Source organism: Haemaphysalis longicornis, unplaced genomic scaffold (assembly GCF_048455015.1).
Source record: "Haemaphysalis longicornis isolate Haplotype H1 unplaced genomic scaffold, Haemaphysalis longicornis Haplotype H1 scaffold_6, whole genome shotgun sequence".
Lineage (NCBI taxonomy): Eukaryota > Metazoa > Arthropoda > Arachnida > Ixodida > Ixodidae > Haemaphysalis > Haemaphysalis longicornis.
The window spans coordinates 157,159,291-157,180,726 of NW_027526407.1; the positions used below are offsets into that span (position 1 = coordinate 157,159,291).

Sequence of the window (21,436 nt, forward strand, 5' to 3'; positions counted from 1 at the left end):
CTACTGCTTCCACCTTCTCCTTCTGGGGCTGCACTCCTGCACTTGAAGTGCTGTGGCCCAAAAATGATAGTGTCGGTACCCCAAGCATGCCTTTTGCCACATTGATAACGATGCCGTTCTCTGTCAGTCGATGAAGTACGCATCGCAGATGCCACTCGTGCTCTTCAGGAGTGCTGCTAGCAATCAGAAGATCATCGAAGTATACCTTGCCAAAGTCGAGGCCACGGACAACGCCATCCATGAACCGCTGAAAAGTTTGGCCGGCGTTGCGTAAGCCGAAGGGTGTACGTAGGAACTCGAACATTCCGAACGGCGTTGTTACTGCGGTCTTGGGAGTATCCTCCGGTGCTACGGGTATATGATGATATGCTCGTACTAGATCGATTTTAGAGAAAATGGTAGCACCATGCAGGAAGGAGGTCATGTCATGAATGTGTGGCACTGGTCTGGTACAGTTACCCGGTTCAGCACTCGATGGTCCCCGCAAGGGCGCCATTCACAGTTTGTTGATTTGGGGACCATGTGAAGAGGTGAGGCATATGGGCTGGATGAAGGACGTACTATCCGGAGTTCCATCGTGTGGGAAAACGCCTGTCGGGCGAGCCGTAGCTTCTCGAGTGACAGGCGCCGTGGTCGCGCATAGACCGGTGGGCCTGTGGTTTCGATGTGATGCTGGACGCCGTACTTTACTTCAGGAAATTCCTGTGGCTGTCGCGTCAGCTCTGGAAACTCTTGTAGTATGGCGGTGAAGTACGCTTCTCCAGACAGACTAAGCAAGGTTGGACTGATAGGGGGGTGCCAGCATGGCGTGCCTTGTACCGCTCCCCGAGAAACAGGATCTTGAAGCCGCTTGTTGCGGACGTTGACCAACAGACCAAAGAACTGGAGAAAGTCTCCGCCTTGTATGGCGAATTTAACATCGGCAGCTATGAACACCCAGCTGAACGTTCTGGCGAAACCGAAGTTCAGTGAAAGTGAACGATGGCCATATGTTCTTATCACCGTGTTGTTGACAGCTTGCAGGGGTGATGCACTAGGTTTCTTTCTTTCTGCTTGTGACGCCGGTATAACGCTCACCTCGGCGCCTGTGTCGACTAAGAAACGTACTCCGTTGTTGTGGTCGGTAACAAAGAATACCGAGGGAAGACTTGGAAGCAATGGAGTAGCACTGGTCGCCCTCAGTGCTTGCCCCGGCTGTTTCCAGAGTACGTGCATGGTGGAACACATTTACGGGCACTATTTCTGAACCTCCGATGATGACAGCATGTATGGCTCGGTTATCGTTTGCGCCCTTCTGCTTGCGTGCAAAGCTGATACCGTTTCGAAATCGCCTCACGCATCTCTTGAAGTTTGTCTTGAGACTGCTGGGCTTGCACGGCAGCCACGGGTGTGGGCGGGGTTATCGCTACTAGTTGGTCAGCAAGCTCTGCGGCCGCGGTTAAATCTTAGTGCTCTGAGGCAGCGACGACCATGCGGACGCCTGAAGGCAACTTTTGCAAAAAAAGTTCTCGGAGCAACGCTCCATCTAGCGTGGTTGATGTCTCGCCGAGCAACTGTTGCATGTGCCGCAAAAGCTGGCTAGGAGCACAGTCGCAGAGTTCCGTGCCGCGAAGCAGTTGCTGCAGTCGTTGCGGTTTGGAGGGCGTGACTCGGCGGACAAGGGTTTCTTTTAGCGTTGAATATGCATTTTCAACAGGTGGTGCGAGTAAAAGGCCCCTTACTTCACTGGCTATGGCGGGCGGCAGACTGCTGACTACGTAGTGGTATTTCGTAAGGTCTGTGGTGATGCGTCGTGCTGCGAACTGCGATTCCACTTGTACGAACCAAAGTGCGGGGTCCGCAGTCCAAAAGGGGGGCAGCTTACCGTCGACTGAGGAGACTGTCGGAAGGGCGTCTGTCGTGGACGTTGAAGCCATATTGCTGCTGGTTCGACACTCCGGTGGCTGCGTCTGAATTCCGGGTCACCAATGTTGGGACGTGCTGCTCGGCAGAGCAGCGCAAGTGAATAACGCGCGTCCCAAACAACTGAACTTTTATGATCAGCCTTCCTCCCGAAGATTGCATGCGCATGCGTGCGCATGCGCTCTTTCCACCACACACGGAAGCGCCGCTTTGCGTCGCCACACCCACACTAGAACCTATGGGCAGGTGTGCGATTGGCTGAGGTGAGAAAAATGCGATGCATATTCATTTTATAGCAGAAGAATAGGCGGGGTGAACCATAGAAGTTGCGAAAGTACATGTAAACATGGAAGCACCAGTGGGTACTACTGTTGGTACTGCGTGCTTGTTTCACTTTTATAGCTTCACTATGCTTGTTATAGCTGCACACCAGTCCTGCGCTTTGGGGTGGTCTTACACTGGCCGATCGGTGTAAGCGACACTCTTGCGTGACCCTGTTTGTTGAGCACAGCCAGTGTTTCACTAAACGATTACTACAGTAAAACCTCATTGCAAGAGACATTCGGTTATTAGACATTTGAAAATGGTTTGGTTGGTCTCCCTATGTTCGCCATGTTAGCAACATTGCATACAAGAGACATGGTTACAAGGGACACTCGGTTACTGAAGACAACATTTTCAGCTCCCTTTTATAAGAGACACAACCCGAAAACACTCGCGTAAGGGGGCCGACGTCGTAGTACAAACCACACGCGTTGCAATTTTCATTCCCTAGGCTCTATTCTGTTCCGTTTCGCAGCCAGATGTCATGCCTCGCATGCTTGCGACTATTTTCAAACTGCAGCGATTCTGCAACCATGCGCGATTGAGTAGTATTTCTGTCTCAGCGTCCACCGCGCTCGTCGAAGTCGGGCACTTGAGCCGTCGCCATGTTTCCATGAGACAGCGTTGTACGAATCGTCGGCAGCCCAACAGTCGCGGGAAGGAGGGCGACCGTCCCGGCTATCTTGAAATGAATCTCTTTGCCACGATGGGACTCCGCACCTCACTCATCGCCGGCATTCTAATTCGTGCCGCTATCGCTTTGCCCCATCTCCGTCGGCAGTTAGCATCTGCTGCCCACCCCTTCTCCCGAAGTTTTCCGGACGGTCGAATTCTCAAGCAGTCTCGCCTTATTGGCGGTGCGCACAGCTATCTGTGACGTTTTTGCGCTCGCAGCCAATTTCGTAGGACGGCGTGAGAACGCAACTCCGCCGAAATGAACCTAGCGTAGCGTGGGACTCGCGGGACGGAATGGCAACGGCAGAAGAGAAGCCATCTTGACCTGCGTGCAGGCGCTACGCCGCCTTGACTTTTTTGCGGCGCTGTTTCGCAAGCCAGCAGTGCATCACTGGTGAAGGGCGCGACAATGTCAAAAGCGAAAGCAGATCTCTCTGCTGGATAAGCTTGAAATCATAAGCTATGTGGACTCTGGACAAAAGCAAACGACGGTTGCGGAGAAGTTTGGACTTTCCCGGAAGACTGTCAACACCATAATGAAAAACCGCGAGGCAATCTTAAAGCAACAAGAGGACGGTGGACTGTCAGCGAAGCGAATCAGACTTTGGGGAGCCAGCTATCTAAAGGTGGAGGAAGCCTTACTGTTGTGGCTGTGAGACGCGCTTGCCAAGAACATTCCCGTGAACGGTGTGTTGCTCAGGAAACACGCCGAGCAACTAGCATTCCTTCTTGATTGTACCGACTTTAAGTGCAGTGAAGGGTGGCTCGATCGCTTCAAAGCTCGCAACGGCGTCTCGTTCAAGTGCATCTCGGGAGAAAGTGATTCAGTTGACTTAAACTGTGTGTCCTCATGGAGAGATAGTAAGCTTCTTTAGCTACTTCGTGGTTGCAGCCCCGATGACGTGTTCAACGCAGACGAGAGCGGCTTATTTTACAAAATGAGGCCAGGAAAGACTGTCATTCAAGTCCGATGCGTTCCACTACGGGAAACGGTCCAAAGAGTGGGTGAGCGTTCTATTTTGTTGCAACATGTCGTGAACGGAGAAGGAGCGTCTCCTCACGATCGGGAAGTCGAAACGACCCCGTTGTTTCAGTCACTGGCGTCACATTCCCGTCACGTACGAATGCAACCAGGCTGCATGGATGACGTCCAGCATTTTCAATTCCCGGCTGTTAAAATACTAGAAGATGGATGCTCAGAATCGCCATGTCGCTCCTCTTTGGGGACAATGCTTCTTGCCGCACCAAAGTCCCTGCACTGAAAGCCACAAAGGTTGTTTTTTTCCCCTCCCAACGCCACATCCCACCTTGAACGTATTGACCGAGGGATTGTGCACTCGGTCAAGTCACAGTACAGGACACAGTTGGCGGAACGCCTGCTGTTGGACATGCAGCAAGACTGTGCAACTGTCATCGACGTGAGGTTTGCCGTTGAGGTAATTTCAGCTGCCTGGAAATAACTGTTTCACAAAAGCTGTCTTCAAATGGGGTGACGTGGTGGAAGAGGGGCTTCACATGGAAGACCCTAATGACAACGGCCTATACAATGAAGCTTGGGGCCTCATCCAAGAGTCTGCGCATGTTCTAGAGTAGTTTGAAGACTTTGTCTCTACGGATCTGGACCTCGTGTGCTCTGATGGGCTTACGGATGAGGCGATCGTGGCACAAGTGAATGGCGCGTGTGCCCTGGACGATGAACTGGAAGAGGAGGATGAGGAGGACATTGTGGAGCCAAAAGTGTCAGCAGTGGAAGCTGGCGAGCACCTCGGGGCTCTACGAAGATACTGTCAGCAACAGGAAGGCTTATAGGATGAAGTCTTCTACTTCCAGAAGTTGGGAAGAAAGCTCCTTCGGTCTGCATTCTCCAACAAGCAAGCTACCCTGGAGGACTTCTTTCAGCCATCCTGAGTAATGTTCTGTTGACAGGATCAAGCACACCTTGATGGTGGTATCTAATAAAATGATCCAGCTCAACTCCTCAGTGTTTTTAGAATTTTTGGATACAAGAGACCTTGGTTACAAGAGACACATTTTCCGGCTCTCTTGAGTGTCTCTTGTAACGAGTTTTTACTGTACCTACTATAACAAAAACAAGTACGGTCAGAAACAAAGCAAATGCAGACAGCGGCCCCGTGCAGTATGGTGGCGCCATCTAGGAGGGCTGACAGTAAAAAAAGTGTTCCACACTTTGCTGCAGAGTAAACAGCCCACCAAGGTTCGCTTGAAGACCTGTCCTTGTTACGTCATCACAGACGTCTCGAAACACGATTTGGCGGGAGAGTCAAAATTTTAACCGAAGTTGATTAATTTCTCAGTGAATAAAGCACCGTCTGCTGCTGGACAAGCACTGGGGGCACTGTAAAGCACCAAATCTTTTGAATAAAACGAACTTTTATTTTGTCTGAATGGCCCCCTCTGTTGATGGTGAGGAGGAATCATGTGCAGCTGGCATTATCGGTTCGCTTTGCCTTTGTGCACCTGGTGTGTCATTTCAGTTCAATTCAAGCTTTATTTCCAACAAAAAGTTGGGGGTCCCCCAGGCAAAACCTGACTGTAAGAACCACTTGAAGGTGCCTGAGGGCCCACACTCACACCGTAGACAGTAGCAGAGTTCTGATTTTTTTTTTTTTTTCTTATACAGAGTTGTTTGAGTCGAAGAGTGGGCGAGAAACAATATAACACTCATGCGCAGAATAAGGAGCAATAACATTTTTTTCCGGCTTCCCTGGAAAGCCAATTTCTCTGTGATGGCAGCTGAGATTTTCTTGCTTGCACCAGAGCACAGGCGAAAGGAGCTGATGTGATTGTGAGAGAGAGTCTGGCCAGGAGATGGTGAGCGCAAGATGAGGCTGCGTCACATGTTCCGCACTGCTCATGTGAAGAAAGGGTCGCTTGCATTTCTCCCTTTATGCATGTGCGTTTAGCTGACTTAATCATTCTTCATTACACATATGCAATAACTGCTAGCTATTCTATAGTTAATTACACCAAGTACAGCTGCCACAAGTTAAAATGCGCAATTGTTGGCATGCTGTTTCTTCCAAGGGCACAACTTGCGCAATGGAACACATTGTGTTACAGGTTTGTTTAATGTGCACCGCAATGTGCACCGGAATCCTGGACAGCCAGACATTTATTAGGTTTACCGTTTAGAAGGAAAAATGCTGTGAATCAGACCAGCGATTGTGTGCTCAGTGGTACAGTCACTGCAGTAGTGCAGGCATTATAACTGAAGCAGTTCTAATGTAACCTTTTAGCTTTGTGATCTTACTCCAGAGAGAAAAAAAAATGCTCTTACTTCTACGGCTCATAGTCCGTGGAGGTATGCCGCTATGGAGAAACTGATGTGCCGGCTAGAACGCAGCATGAAGAAGTTAAAAAAAGCAATGCAAGGAACAAAAAACAGCTTCCTTTTCTTTTGTTCACCTTCAGAACAGTTAATTTCATGCAGTCTGTGTATGTTCTCACTGAGTCGTCATTGATTTGCCGGTAATGAAGCGCCTTTGGAGACCATTTTTATTTGCAGTGCACTGCAAAAACTGCCAGTGAACGTTCACGAATTGGCTTGGGGAGGCTGCGCTAATACAATTGCCCCTCTCAGAAGTGGCACTCTTCTGTAACCTCAGGCTTACTGGGAAAGGCTTTCATCTTGATCGAAATAGCGCACTCTCCCAGCTGTCTAAACATCCGCTCCCACCGAACGCACACTTTCATTGGTGCAGTCCTTGACTGCTGACGATTTGGTGTTTCATCAGCGCAGAGTGCTATATCATTGGTGGTAATGCAGTCTACGTTGATTGCATGCTGCAACGAGAAAGTCTATGTCCTGTGAGCCTGCGTTGGCGAGCTGGCTTGGTTCTTTGGATGCTGTTGGCAGACTACGCCACAAACTCGTAGGGGCAAATTATGGCGGAGGTGGACCGTGCCCGTGACGACACCCATCTGGCCAGCACTCCTGCTTCAATTCAGGCAGACCTTGGTAACTAGATTATTTGTTTGTGATAAAATTGGTGCCATTGCTATTGGCATTGGCATTTTCTCTGCATGGCCTCTTTAAAGGGACCATTCAGACAAAACACGTTTGATTCACTCGAAAGATTGCCTCACTAGAATCGTACCGACAAAACCTTTTGCATAAACTTCGCTCAGATAAGCTACATAATTAGGAAAAAAGGGAATGGCCATGCGACCCACAAGCTCATTTCCCGCAACAGAACCTACGATGTCATACCAGACAGCTCTGCGATTGGCTGAGGCCGCCAAAAGCAAACGCAGATTAGGCAGAACTTATAAGCTGTCTGAACGAGGTCTTTGCGCCTAAATTAAGGGCACATTCTTTTGAAAGCCCTAAGAATGGTGGGACAAACAGTGGAAGTTACGAAAGCACTCGTAAGCATAGAAGTACCGATGCGTACTGCTGTTGGTACTGCAGACACTATGCTTGTTTTAGGTGCACATCACTGTGGTGCTTTGGGGTTGCCTCAGACGACTGTGTCCGATTGGCGCCAGCGACGGTGTTTTTTGAGTGACCGTACTTGTCAAGTGAACACCATGTTTCAGGAAACGATTATTTTTTACCTCAACAAAAACAAGCCAGGTACAAATACGGTAAAAAATGAAGCAAAGGCAGAAAATGGCCCTTCACGGAATGGTGGTGCCATCTAGGTTGACTAACTGTAAACGAGGCTCCGCAATCGGCTGCAGAGTGGTTCTTGTGATGTCGTTGCAGATTTCGCGAAAACACACTATTTGGCGGGAGAATGAAAATTTCAACTTGAATTAATTAGGTAATTTCGGAGTGAATAAAGCATTATTTGCTTCTGGACAAACGCTGCGGGCACTACAAAACACGAAATCTTTCAAATAAAACAAACTGGTGTTTTGTCAGCGTGGCCTTTTTAAGGATAAGGGGGAGCTTAGGGAAGTGATGAGGGCACCTTGCTTTCGGAGTCTGTACCGCATCTCTAATGGGCACGACACCTCCGGTACACGTAGTGCGAAGACTGTGCCGGCATGTACCAGGACGCCATCGCAGCCGGCTGCAGGGCCACACCATGAACTCGACATCAGTGGCCCTTCTCATGCTGCGTGAATCGTTCGTTGGATGCAAGTTAATGCACTCACATGTGGGTTGCAAGAGAGTCACCAGGAGAGGGTTTTCTGAGGACATGGTGGCACCAGGGGGGAAACAGCAGCGCCATTGAGCGCCAAACTTGTTCACCTGGGCCATCCTGCTCCCAGTCGCCCTTTCTGCACTAAACTCGTTTGTCAGCACTGTCCTGCGCCGAAGAGCCCAAATTGGGCTGTGAGATACGACCGCCACGATGCCCCGAGCCTGAAAACTTAGCTGGAACATCGTGTTCCAATGCGATTATGGTTTCGGTGTGATCAAGGTTATGAGTGGGGCCGCAGGCACTGCGCGCCTTAGCCGCCTTCACTCTGGGTTTATTTGTGCCGCATTTGGATGGTTTTGTTTGCCGGTGCCAGCTGAAAAAGACCAAAACTGAATGAAATGCTTCCGTATCACACAGCAAACAGATCGAAAAGAGATCACACGAAAGGTTGTAGTTCACTGGAGGTGAAGTTCAGTTTACACTACCATTTTTGACGAGCATGTATTGAACAAACGAAGTCTTCAACGCTTTGCCGTCGCTTGTTAATTCAGTTCGCCTTTCTTCAGAGGTAATTACTCATATTCACTAGTGAATTTCAGGATTATCTTTGCTTATGTAGAGGGGGGTCCAGCAATATTTATTGCCTTCTAAGGCGCTCTCCTTATGTAGTCGAGGGTGTACGTTTTTCAACTCTTGCAACCCCATGACGGGCGAAGACAAAGCTATGTTCTGCATCGCACGCACCGAAACCACTGCCGGATACAAAAATGCAAGCAAACTCCTTATTTTACGGAATACTGCCATGAGTTCACTTAGCACTGCCGTCTACCGGAGACGAAGCGAGGCCTGTTATCCGATCCTCTTAGACTCTGCGCATGGTGATAGCAGGGTGCACTCGCTGTGGCCAAAGGAAGATGATTCGGCATATTTCCAGATATAGTACAAGGACTGTGTTCCTGGTGCGGAATAGCTTCTAGTGCATGGTAGAACGCCTGATATAGCAGATAAGCAGATTGAACTTAACTGGCAGGGTTTCCGGCGCAGAATCCGGTGCCAGCCCCCTGCCAAACAGGGGTTTCTGGTTGCTCCAAACGTGCTCCTTGAGGCCTTTCTGGCTGCCTCCCAAGACTGCTCCCAAACCCATGTACCCCTGCATGGTGGGACCCAGCACTAGGCGGCTGTCACGCATGGTGGCCCTCCGCAGGTAGCCAGGGCCCTCGTCCTTAGCTCAGCTGAAGGGAGAGAGTGCTTGGACGCTGTCCATCACCGGTGGTGCAGTCCTCTTCTGCGCCTGTGTGGATGGCCTTCTGTGGTGGAAGCTCGGGGCCTCCTCTGTGGCCCTGGCTGGGCTTGAGCACCCTCGTTGTGCTGTCAGGCAGCATCTTGGGTGGCGTCCCTTTGGTGCTGCCAACTTTCCTCGGCATTGCTCCTGGTGTGGTGTTCTTGCCTGAGACCACACCGCATGTCGCCACGGCCTTTCAGCAGAGACTTTCCTGGCGGACCTCTTTGGGGCCCCTTTGCAAGTGGTTGGTTCGAAAGTGCCTCGAGCCAGCGGTCGCACACCTGACTGAGGCATCTCGGTGCAGCTGTTCAGGCTGGACTCGCGGTGTGGCACTTCTTGGAGACTTTCCTTTTCCCCAGTGCCCACTGGTGTGGTGTGTGTGATATCCTCGGCTGGGGATCCCGCACAAGAGGGCTGGTCGACAAAACAGTCAAGCGTCATGATGGCATGTGCAAATAGTTGCATTGACATGTACAGCGTGTAAATTTTTTTTGAGTAAACCGATTCTTTATTCGTGCGGAAACCTTACACAGTGGTCACTTTCTGTGGCTTGTTTTGTTTGACAGCAAAGAAAAAAAGAGCACTTACGTGCGGGGTTAGAAAATAAATGAAAACAATTTTGGCCTATGGGGTAGTGGGGGCCGTATTGGCCATTTTGGACAAACCTGACACAGCATCTGGAGTATCAAGCAGGAAATGCGGGACCCAGACGTACGGTTCTTGGGAACATGGAACACTCAAGCTCGAGCACGCGAGTGCGGCCGATCTTTTATCGATCGTGCCAACGCCCCCTGCATTCGCTCGTGTTACCCGCCCATTCCACATTTATTTTCCACACACTCCCCTGCCTGCCAAGAAGCCTACGGTTTGGCTTCAAGAAAGTAGAGCCGTTGAATGCGACGCCCCATTTATTGCCCAGGTCAGAGGTACGGACGGTTGTGTTGCCTCCCGGTAGCAACTTGGCCACACGGCCGAATCTCCAAAACGTTGGTGTGTATCCCTTGTCGTGCGTTACAACCATGTCTCCGATTGCGAGTCGGTGTGGCGGACGTGAGGGCGCTTTGTGACCAGACCGCAGAAACAGCCGGTATTCGTTCCGCCATCTTTGCCACAGGCGCTTTGTGACCGTCTGTCGGTACCTCCAGTGGCGTTTCAACTCTGAGCTTGTTGACGATGGCTCGAATGGCCCATTGTTCTGGGGCAGGCACGTGTTCGGCTTGACGAGACAGAAAGCCGGTGTTATCTGTTGTAGTGAGGGTCACTTTCCTTTCGTCTTTGCTGTTACTAGAGGTGCACTCGGTTTTTCGAGTTGTGACACAGTGGGACTAGTTGGGACCTGAGATGAGGTAACACCGTCTGGACTATCAGATTGCCTCTTCACTCGCTGCTCTTGCTGGCCTTTTCTTTTCTTGGCATTGTCTCTCACGACTGCTGTGCATAGTGGGTCATAAGTGCAAAACGCAGCTGTCTTCGTGTCGGGGGCATCCAGGGAGCTCTTTATGGCTCAGACACCCCCAACCGACACAAGGGTAACCTTCGGCACATCCACGCTGGCATGCAGTCCTGGTTTCTTTTCCGGGAGCGGAGCCTCACATTGCATGCTCTTCTTCCTGACGTCGGGCCGTGGGGATGAGAGCTTATCTGTTGTGATGTCGTCGGGCGGGGATTCCCCGTGGGCCAGGGTCAGAGCGCTCAATTCCGCCAAAGGATGGTCTCTGCGATTGGTGTGCGAACCCTGAAGAGTCCAGCCTAGTAGTGATTCTACGTCAGTGAGGTGCCAATAGTGGTCGGTACCAATTAGAATACTGATGTGGTCGTCCATGTAAGCTGAGGCGAGAAGAGCGTCAGTGGCGGAAAGACCGCGGTCGTGCATAAATCTGTGCCTTTCATCTGCGATCGGGCTACTCGTAACTGCACAGATGCTTGGCACCTCCAGGGCGTCGATGGTGACTTGCTGCCCTCTGTTCTGGCTGGTCACCGTAACCGACACGCGAGGATGCTTGTGAGCTGCTGTAGGGTGGCTCTTGTCGAAGGTTACCAGCTTGAGGTCCTCAGCGCCTTCAGCGGAGCAGCCCAGAGCACGCGATACGTCCTGTCAAACAAATGTCCACTGGCCGTGTCTAACAAAACCCTCACGAGAAGATAGACTGGAGTGGGCGTGTGATGCTTGTTGAGGCTGTGATCACCGAGGACGCTGAGTGGGAAGGTCTGGGCATGGCAGGCCTTGAGTGGGCAGGCCTGGTGGTGTACACCGACGCGCAGTGAAGTTAGATGCCGGCGCGAACAGTGGCTGCGCAACAAGGTAACAAGGTTCTAGCAGTCTGGCAGGCGCATGCAACATTATTTTGCTTGCCACACCAAAAGCAAAGCCTGCCTGTTTGCAGTCGCCGTCGCTTCTCGTCTGGTGGCACATTCGCGGTGCATCGCGCGATCCCATGGCCTCGCCCGCCACAAACAGTCCCCATGAGGAGGAGGCGGTGACTGCGCATCTAGTGTTGCGGCCGACGGTGGAACAAAATTCTCATTGGGTGTCGGCCGGGGTGGTGGAGGGCGTCGAACCTGAGGGCCGGTGCTGTCCGTGTGCCCTTCCTCCCGAATTTCCACCTCAATTCAGAGAAACTCGCAAGGTCGTCTACACTTGCTGGGCATTACCAGTCACCTCATTTGCTGCTGATTCTTTCATGCGTTGCCGGTAAAGAGCAATGCCGTGTAGCAACGCCTTTAGCAGGACCCAATGGCCGGTCTGGCGCCACGCCTAGCCCCTCCAGTGAGTTTAGGCGAATCTCATCATGCAAGCTCCGCAACCTCTCGACGTCCGCAGAGGTCTTCACCGGAGTTGTGGTGAGGAGGGCATCGACATGACCCACCATCAGTTGGTCTCTGTGGTCAAAGCGGTCTTTGAGGATCTTGACCGCAGCTTCATAGCCATCCTCCACTGCCCAGTCCCGGGCCCGGTCATGTACAAGTGGAGGTACTTGAATTTGTCCATTTTCGTCACGTGTTGGTTTGTATGGATGGTGGCATCAAATGGTTCCCAGAAGCCCTGCCACTTGCAACGGTCCCCAAAGAAGGGTGCAATCTCCAGCTTGGGAAGGGCGACGCGGGGAACTGGCACGGCGGGACGAGCCGTGGATTTGCTCACCATTGGACCTTGCGTAGGCTAACCAGCAGCGGAGCTCGAGGGACCGGCGACAGCAGAGGGCGATGATTGGGTGGTGTCCACGCGGGATCGAATTTTGCAAATGCTGTGCTGTAGTCGGCTTGAAAGGCCTCGTCCGCGAGTTGAGCCTGGATCTTGGCATCCAGGGCACTCATCTCTGGGTGACATAGCCCGGAATTAGGTGCAGTGGGATCCTCGAGTAGAGCTTCAAGCGCGGTGATCGCCTTCGTGATAGCGTCTCGCAGGCACCCCCAAAGTCGGCATTCATGCTCCATGGAGGGAGGAACCGGGAGCCTGGGCCGGTTTTCAGCACCACTGTATCGCGGATCAAGCAGGGAACGCAGGACCTGGACATCTGGTTCTCGTGGTGGTCATGGAACACTCAAGCTCGAGCACGCGAGTGCGGCAATCTTCTTCTATCGATTGTGCCAACACCTCTGCCTTCGCTCGTGTCACCCACCCATCCTACATTTGTTTTCCACGTGCAGAACAAAGTGCCATGCCGCAACGTTCTTTGCCGCTAGCATAGGATGATCATGGGTACTTAGTTAAGCACTCAGATCATCTGTTGCCAGCTTTGCAAAATCAGGCTTGCAATTCTTTCTTCACACTTGCACGTTTGTCCTCGCTTTTTGCTTTTTCTTAATGTGTGCACCTGTATGTGTGCTCATGGCATGTTGTGAAATCCTTCACTGCAGACAAAAAGGCTGCCTGTTGTGTCTGAACTCAAAGCAGGCCAACTCGCTGTACTCACTACCCTGGCAGTGCGACGGCACTTGCACAGAAATGTGTCCCATGGCATGCTCGCTGCCTTTCTCTGCAACAGTTTTCAGTGGGTAGATACCGAATTGCCTCTTATGCATTCACCCTGGTTATCGTTTATCCAACTCGCAATTAGAGTCCTTAATGGAACTGCTTCTGGAACCACTCACATTAGTGGGAGACCTTACCGTGAAAACAGCATACAGCTTTGTTTTATTCAGAACGTTTGGTGTAGATATAGTAGTTGTCTAAGAGCTTGTTCGGCAGCAAACGATGCTTTATTCACTGAGACATTAGCAGTGTTAGCTGAAAATTCAATAATCCTGCCGCATCATGGGTTTGATAATGTTGGCAATAAAGTATTTGTGATAAATACCCAAAACAGACTCAGTATGTTGCCTCCTTCATATGATGCAATTCAATGGGAACTAGAAAGCGGCTGGTGGCCGCACTGCAGTCTGTTCTATTACTGTGGCTTTCCTAGATGACGGGGGGGAAAAAGGTTGAAGCCACAAGTGCTCCCTGGACTGTCAGCCTGCTGCATTGTGCAAGGCATAACGCAGAGCCTGCGTGATAAAACCAGCCACGCAGGGTCAGTGGCTTTGTGTTTGCGCTGCTGAGAACGAGGTAGCGGGTTTGATTCCCGGCCGCGGCGGCCACTTTTCTGGTGGATGCGAAACGCAAAAATGCCCGTGTGTACGAGATTTCGGCGCACGTTAAAGATCCCCAGGTGGTCCAAACTAATCCGGAGGCCCTCCACTACGGCGCGCCTCATCGCCTGCGTTGCGTCGATGCGGTAAACCCTACAATCAATCGACTGCGTGGTAAATCAGTCATGGATCTCTTTCACACTTGTGTGTTTCTTCATGGGATGTGTTTTCGAGGTTGCCTTTTCAGACACCCATATAGCTTTGCACTGTTGTGGCCGCACTGTTGCTAACGTGCAAAGTTTATTTATTTATTTATTTTATTTAATACATACTGCCAGCCACCTCTTGGTGGCCAAGGCAGGAGTGATACAAACTTGCATCCTTGCAGCCGCGCAACACAGTACAGTTCATGGTGCAGAAATAAAATCGCCACATAACAGGCTTGCGTGGGAGACGTATACTCGGGTTACAGGGGCAACACAAGACCGGTATCGAAATACAATCCAACTTTTGCTCACAACGCGAAGTGGAGAAGCATAAGAGGTATTGAAACCTGCACATTGAGTTCTTTAGCATTACCCATGCTAGAGCTCCCAAGTGGCAGTTACACGAGTGCACTGGAACTGGGTGCACTGGCGCTTCACTAGAGTGGGCCAGTGTGGTTTCTCCCAACCCACATTGTGGTTGGCGGCTGTTAATTTCCACGTTGCCGTAGGTGGCGGCGTAGCGCGAGTCCCAGGCCTAATGGCGCACATTTTGGCTAGGGAGTGCCTGAAACTACAGCACTGCAGTGGCAGCAGGTTACAGTGCAACGCAAGGTCCTATGATGCTGCATCTCTTTCTGTTTCACACTGAGGGGTGGCCTACCATCTGTGGCCGAACATGTCGCGTGCTGTTGTAGACTTAGAAAGTTGCAGGCTTTCGGTTGTGTAACTCGTTCAGGCATTACGTGTTAACAAATGAGAGGGTCGAGTGCCAGCCGTGCAGGTGTTGTTGGCCACTGCTGGAGCCATTGGTTGTTTGTCCAACTCGGGCCGCTTGAATTTGAACTCAGTGTTGTCAGGGCTGCTGCTGGGGTGTGCACTAGGGCTTTCTCTGCAGCTGTGTGGGCCTGTGAAGCATGCACGACAATGCTTTCTGTTATTATTTGATTCATTGCACGCACACGATACGCAGTGTTCTCAATGACACAACCAGGCTTGTGAAGCGCTTTGATGGCTGATACTTGTGGCCCAGCTTTAACGCTGCTCTCGATATTCGGCACATTCTTCATGCTTGTAAAAATGAGGAGTGGCTTGAAACACAGCCCCCCCGGAGGGGCTCCTTCGGTCGGTGGTTTTGCCAGAGCACAGGGGTGTTGCATGCTGTGTGTACAGATCTGGAGTGCAAACTTCAGGTAGCAATGAGTTTTAACTAGAAGAGGAGGAACTTGTAGAAGTAGGTGTCGCATTGCCGTGTCTTAGCAGCTTTGCGTTTGCAATAAAGAGCACACGGGGTTATTCGCTGCAGTGCTTGTGTGTGAGCAAGCTAGATTCAAGAGGGGCGGGGCAGTACTAGGCTTGGTCATTAAGGGTTACGTAGTGTATCCCTGCAGAAGGCAAGAGCAGCAAGGATCAAGGAAAGGTCAGGGAGTTTGCGGGGATAAATTGGTCACGCATAGCGCAGGACCGGGATAGTTGGTTGCCCTGCAGTGGGCGTAGACGGGATGATGATGGTGGCTTCCCCGTGCAGGCAGACAGGATGGGCAGCGAGCTGGCGGCAGGCTGGCCTGGCGGCCTGAGCGCAGCAAGAGGGCATGGCTGATGACCCCGTCGTCTCCCTGATGGGGGTCGCCCAGCTAGCCAGCCGACTGCGCACCGACCCCGAGCAGGTGAGTGTGCGTGTGCGCGTGCGTGTACCTGGGGGGTGTCCTCCAAGTGGGCTCCACTGCAGTGCACACATTGCTGCTCTCACTGCCCCCTGCACCCGTTTGCGAGGCACGCAGGCCTTTAGCCTGGATGCGTGTGCCGCCTCTGTGGCCCTGTGGCGGTGTTCTCTGTGAGCAGAACTGAAGTTGGTGTCCGGACAGTTGGTGGAATGTTATTTGAGAGGCTGGGGCTAGGAACAGTTCACAGAATCAGACACAAAACATGTACTATGCCGTATTTTCCAATATATAAGTCGTAGTTTTTTTTTTTTTTTTTCTCAAATTTTCGTTGGTGCGTCTTATCCACTGGTGCAACTTAAGTATGGAATAAATCCGGTACATGGCAGCCGCGTGTGGTCCGCACTCATAAAGGCGCCTGTGTGCTGCGTGATGTCAGCGCATGTTAAGAAACACAGCTCTGTGGTCTAAATAAATTAATTATTTGTTAGCGGGTTGAAGGAAGAGGGCTTCGCTGGTTTTGCCTAAATGCCATCTGTAAGTACGTGCCATCTGTGTGTGTCAACAAACCATTTTTGAGAAGTTGGTGCTTTCTAGACTTTGGAACGGTATATGCACGTGTCTAGCACTGCTTACCGGGGGATGTGTTCAGGTGCGGCGGCCGCCGCTACCGTGTACTTTCGCCGGACTTTTTAACGAATTGATCCTCTATGAGTTTACCTGATTAACAAGTGCGTTTTGTACACCGGTGGGTTTTATACACCAGTGCAACTTAGATACATTTTTTTTTTCTGGAAAAACTGCCGTTTTGAGGGGGGTGCGACTTATAGAGCGGAAAATACGCTACTTTGTCGCTAAGACATTGCATTGGTATTTGATTTCCTGTATGTCTCTTGTGTCTCTGTGTGAAGAAGTGTTCCTAGCACAACATTTGAAATGAGTGGACCTCTGAGCTAGGCAATGGGATGGTGTAACCAGTACATCGATGATGGGACTTCAGGTAGTCGTGGCTTGAGAACGGGCGCCCAAGCTAGCCCCTTACCAGAAGGGCACAAGTGGAACAGTGGAACAGTCCTGGCCAAGTTTCCGGTCGTGTTGGCAGCCTTGAGCGTGCTGGGTGGTAGCTGGGTGACGACAAGGGCTGAGGCGAGAAACAAACTGTTCATAGAGCGGCCTTGATCTTTGGAGATGTGGGAACGGAGGAGAAAGTGGTGTTGAGCAAAAGTGTCGGTTGATGGCCAAAGGCGAGGTAGACCAGTAACTCCGCTGTTGTAGTTGCAAAAGCAGCAAAGGGGACAGTTGCGTCCCAAAGTGTGCGTTCTGGCCAAGTGTACATACGAGTCATGTTGGCTAGTCTTGTGGAAGTGCAGAGTGCGTTCACCAGTGGATGTGCTGTTGCACACTGTGTCCAGAGTGTGAAGGACTTCTGCGGGAGTGTTGGAACAAGAGCGTCCTGCCATGATCGCCGCTCAAGACTTTGAATCGAGGACACGGAAAAGCTGCGTGCAAAAAGAGTCGCCCAACTCAGTAGCACAGCTGGAACAAATGTGCACTGTGTCCAGTCTTCATTAAATGGCCAATGGCTGTTACAACCCAGCCATTGACCAGCGGCCGTATTGGCCCGTACAGTTCAATTCTGAGTTTCGTATGGCTGTCGTAGTCCGGCAAACGTGGATGCCGAGTGCTTGCTGTGTTGGCACAAGGCGCACACTGCACTGTGGCTGGCAGCGCAGAGAGAGCAAAGCCAGGCCTCAAGAAGCGGCTGCAGACGTAATCATGGGGCGTGGGAAAGCCCAAGCGGCCAGCTGTGGGATCGTGGTAAAAGTCACTTGATTTTTGTGAATGAAGGGAGCACCGCTCAACTGGAATTCATCGGTGGCTGGAATGGGGAAGGACGACGTCTGGAATGGCAGCAACTGTTTGGAGGTTGTTTGTTTGTAGCCGGTACGGTATTCAGCTTTTCCAAGACAGTTGAAAGGTAGCCAAGTTAATGAGCTTGTCGGGTGCCTTTTGGCTGAAGTGGTGCTGGTAAGCACCGGGGGATGTGGCACCGTAATAGCAGCTTGAGATGACGCTGACGTTGCGGCGAGAAACAGTGTAGGCAGAGACAGCGCTCGCGTGTGTGAATTGCTTTCCTCATCTCCGCCTATGCACGTTTCCTCGTCACAGTGCAACAGAACCCAAGTTTAAACCTTTTAAGTCCAGAGTTGATGGCAAAAGTGCATGCGTGTCAGGGTGCTTCTTTCCGCACCTGTGAGTGACGGGAAAGTTGTATTTTTGCTATAGAAGAATCCAGCATCCCAAGGCATCCTGCTACCTTTACAGCCTTATGGTGCACCGTTGGTCAGTGACGTCTGCAAAATGGTAGCTGTAGAGGTGTGGTCAATATTTATGAACCTCCCAGACTTCAGCAAGGCACTTCGGCTCGGGGATCATGCAGTGCATCTGGCCCTGTGACTGGGAGAAGGCTGGCATAGGAAAGGGCCCTTTCTCTGTGTTGATGAGCGGACTGCAAGAGAGCAGCATACAGGGTGTCCCAGCTATCGTGCACCAAGCAAAAGTGCAAATAGTGTTACTCGAAGAAAACCTAGTGCATAAGGTTTCCGGGACAGTATTTTTTTGTTAATGAGGCTTGATTAATTAATTGTAATTATCTAACTCGAGAAGTACTGTCCTAATCATTAGTCTCCGTGAGGCACTTGTAGGTAGCCTTGAGAGGAATCTAATCGCCGCATTTTCAGCAACGAACTAATTGCCTGCTCATTTATTGCGTCTGATAAAGAAATTGTACGAAATATGAGCAATATGAGCACATGACGGCGCGCCTACAAGCTTCGTAAGCTGCTTTACAGCAACTGCTTTGCCTGTCACACGCCCAAAGCGAAAACGCAGCTGCAACTGCAAGTTTCGCTGGGTGCGTGGGGCACAAACTGGGTCACAATTTCTTCTTTTCTAATTTTCTTTATTTCGTCCTGGCTAACTTGGAGGCAGCCTGTTCGAGGGCACTGCTTCGTGATGCGGGCCGGAGCCCCATCCCATGGTATTTTTTGTATTTTGTGGGCTTTCTTGATCACTCGGAATAAGTGAGCACGCCATTAGTTCATCATTGAAAATACTGCAGTTAGATGCCCCTCGTGGGTATCCACAAGTGCATCTTAAGGATTAGAACACTACTTATCGAGTTAGATCATTATTAAAAATTAAGCCTAACTACAAAAAAAAAATACTGGCCGCTTCTCCACTGTACTGGAAACATTATGCCCAAGGTTTTTTTTTGTTGGAGTAACGCCTTTGCACTTCTTTAAAATCTTGGTGCGTGATATCTTGGGAACCCTGTATATGTGCCATGGTGATAAATAGCGCATCTCTGCTTGTCAGAACGATCAAAATGGCAGGGTTCTGGCCTAGGTGGTTTCTTCAACTCTGCACATTTTTCTGACCTGGCACTTTGCACACAAGTGGCGAGAGTGTAAAGCAAGACCCATAAAACTGTGCCAGTCTATTTGCCGGAGTGGCCATGGGAAGTCTTCTCACGTTTGGGGCGAATTTTGTTGTTATTGATGAAGTGGTTTAAAGCTGCTTGGGTAGCGTAATGGCACTTCTTAATAATGGCATCTATCTGCTTTGTCCTTAAAATGGAAATCACTGTGGAGGCAAAGTAGGGGCCCCACCAACGGATAACGACGCACACGAAAAAAAGAAAAGGGTGAAGAGCTCAGGATTTCTAGTGCAAGTACTACAAACGATCCAATTCACACCAAGTAAAGGAGTGTCTATTGGTTGTCTGGTGTCTCGCCAACCATTTTTGCGGCACTAGAGGGCACAGTTGGACCACTTCTGTGGGGAAGGGCAGGAACATGTCAACCAACCTGAGGTCGAGGTTGGTTGACGTGGATTGCTGGCATAACTGAATGAATGTCGTTGGAGGTGGGTTCTGCCTGATTCTTGTGTGTCTGTAATACCGTGAAACATGGCTAAGTAGTGCGGTAAGACGGGGTGTCAGAGTGAGGCCGGTTTTAGTAAGGACTTGTCTTGGAAAGGGATTAAACTGTTTAATGACAGGAAAACTTATTGCATTGCGTTATAGGATGGGGGAATTAGCACTGAGAACGTCCATCGCCTTGCACGGCGGTGGGGCGACTTGCTGGGCACAAAGTTCTCCCTTACAAGAGAGAGTCCGAAATCCGAGCAACACGCACACAACATGTATAAACGCTGGCGCTGTCTCGGGGCCGCATGATGGTATGTATAAACACTGGCGGGGAGGCGGTTGGCGTAATTTAAGGTCTCGCCACAAGGCGCCGTGGTCTTGCAAACGTTTCTGCAGCTTGCTGTGGGTGTAAGTTGTGGTGGTGTCGTATACGCTGCACGGCCGTCTTCTCTGCTTTCCGTTCGTACTTCTTTTCCTTTCGTTGGTGGGCCTCCAGTGAATTCTTCGTAGCCCCTGACAGGGGCAATAAGAAGAGACCACACAGGACTAGTGCTAAGTCCTGTGCGGTCTCTTATTATTGTCCCGTCTTACCGTGCTACTTAGCCATGTTTCACGGTTCGAACCAACTAGCCCGCATTTATGCGTTCTGTAATGCCCCGTACCTCGTCGCTTTGGATCAAGCAGACCAGATCGCCACGAAGAAAGGGCCCCGTTTTGCTTTCATTTGCTCCCTGTGGTGCATGTGGGCGCAGTTTTGTGCTCCAGAGAGTGCCCCGTTGATGCCCCTGGTTGGTGCTCCCACAGATCCTGCTGGTGGACAGCCGCCCCTTCCTGGACTTCAACACGTGCCACATCCGGGGCGCCGTCAACGTCTGCTGCTCCAAGATTGTCAAGCGCCGACTGCAGCATGACAAGGCAAGCCACGCACTGCCGCAGCAGCCGGTCCCCCGCGGGAGGGCCCGGAAATCTCCTTGTCTGGCCAGTCGTTTAGTGGTCAGGTTGGCACTATCCTTTGTGCTGAAGCAGCAGGCACGCTTCAGAACATGAGCAGTGCTGGTCTCTGTTTTGTGCCGTGTTGCTGCGTGCTTCATCGTGCGCATCAGCTCAGCCTGATGTTGTTGGGGAGCATGTCCTGCTTGAGGCTCACTAATTAATAGTAATAATAATAGTAATGATGATGATAATAATACTTTTTTTTCAACACTTTGATATTTTATTTTTATCTTAGCAGAGTTTGGGTTTGGGCTAGTTGGTAGCGGTAATCTGCTTGTGCCTATCACCTCCTTCTGTCCTTGTCCGTTTTTTTTTTGCGCTACACGAAGTCGTGGATAGCCTGTTTGAATCGGCTGCAGGACAAAGGCTTCAAATGGTGGATCCTGGCCACTGTGCAGGGGAGATTGGTTGGCCGTTCATACCTTTCCAAGATTTAAAACCAGCTGTGTAAACAAAGAGCGGGACACAGGGGTAGAACCTCGTAGCGTCAAGAATTTCAAGGTTTTGCCCGGCTGTTACATGATTTTCACAGGTTTTGAACTTGCCGTGTCAAACTTGGCGGCACGTTGTAATATACGATGCATCAAACTCTCCACTGCTGAAGCAGGCAGCGAGCTTTTCCCGCAATGCGCAGAGGTGGCATGGAAGGTGTTCTCGATGCCCACGGTTGCATGCCCGCCCTGTAGCACAAACTGCTTGTAACCCCAGTGACCTCGCCCCGGGGGTTCAACAGAGGCAAGTGGGAAGAAGTGCAAGTCGCTGGTGTTTGCAAAAGGACC

General features: G+C 51.0%; 1 protein-coding gene across 1 annotated transcript in view; it reads left to right on the forward strand.

Annotated features, from left to right (window-relative positions):
- LOC144141225 (dual specificity protein phosphatase 16-like) overlaps positions 1–21,436 on the forward strand; it is a 55,311-nt gene that overhangs the window by 5,088 nt on the left and 28,787 nt on the right. Inside the window, exons 2-3 of the mRNA XM_077672781.1 lie at positions 15,601–15,739; positions 20,469–20,579. Of these exons, the coding sequence (XP_077528907.1) occupies positions 15,665–15,739; positions 20,469–20,579 (186 nt within the window). The 5' untranslated portion in view covers positions 15,601–15,664. The remainder of the gene's footprint in view (positions 1–15,600; positions 15,740–20,468; positions 20,580–21,436) is intronic.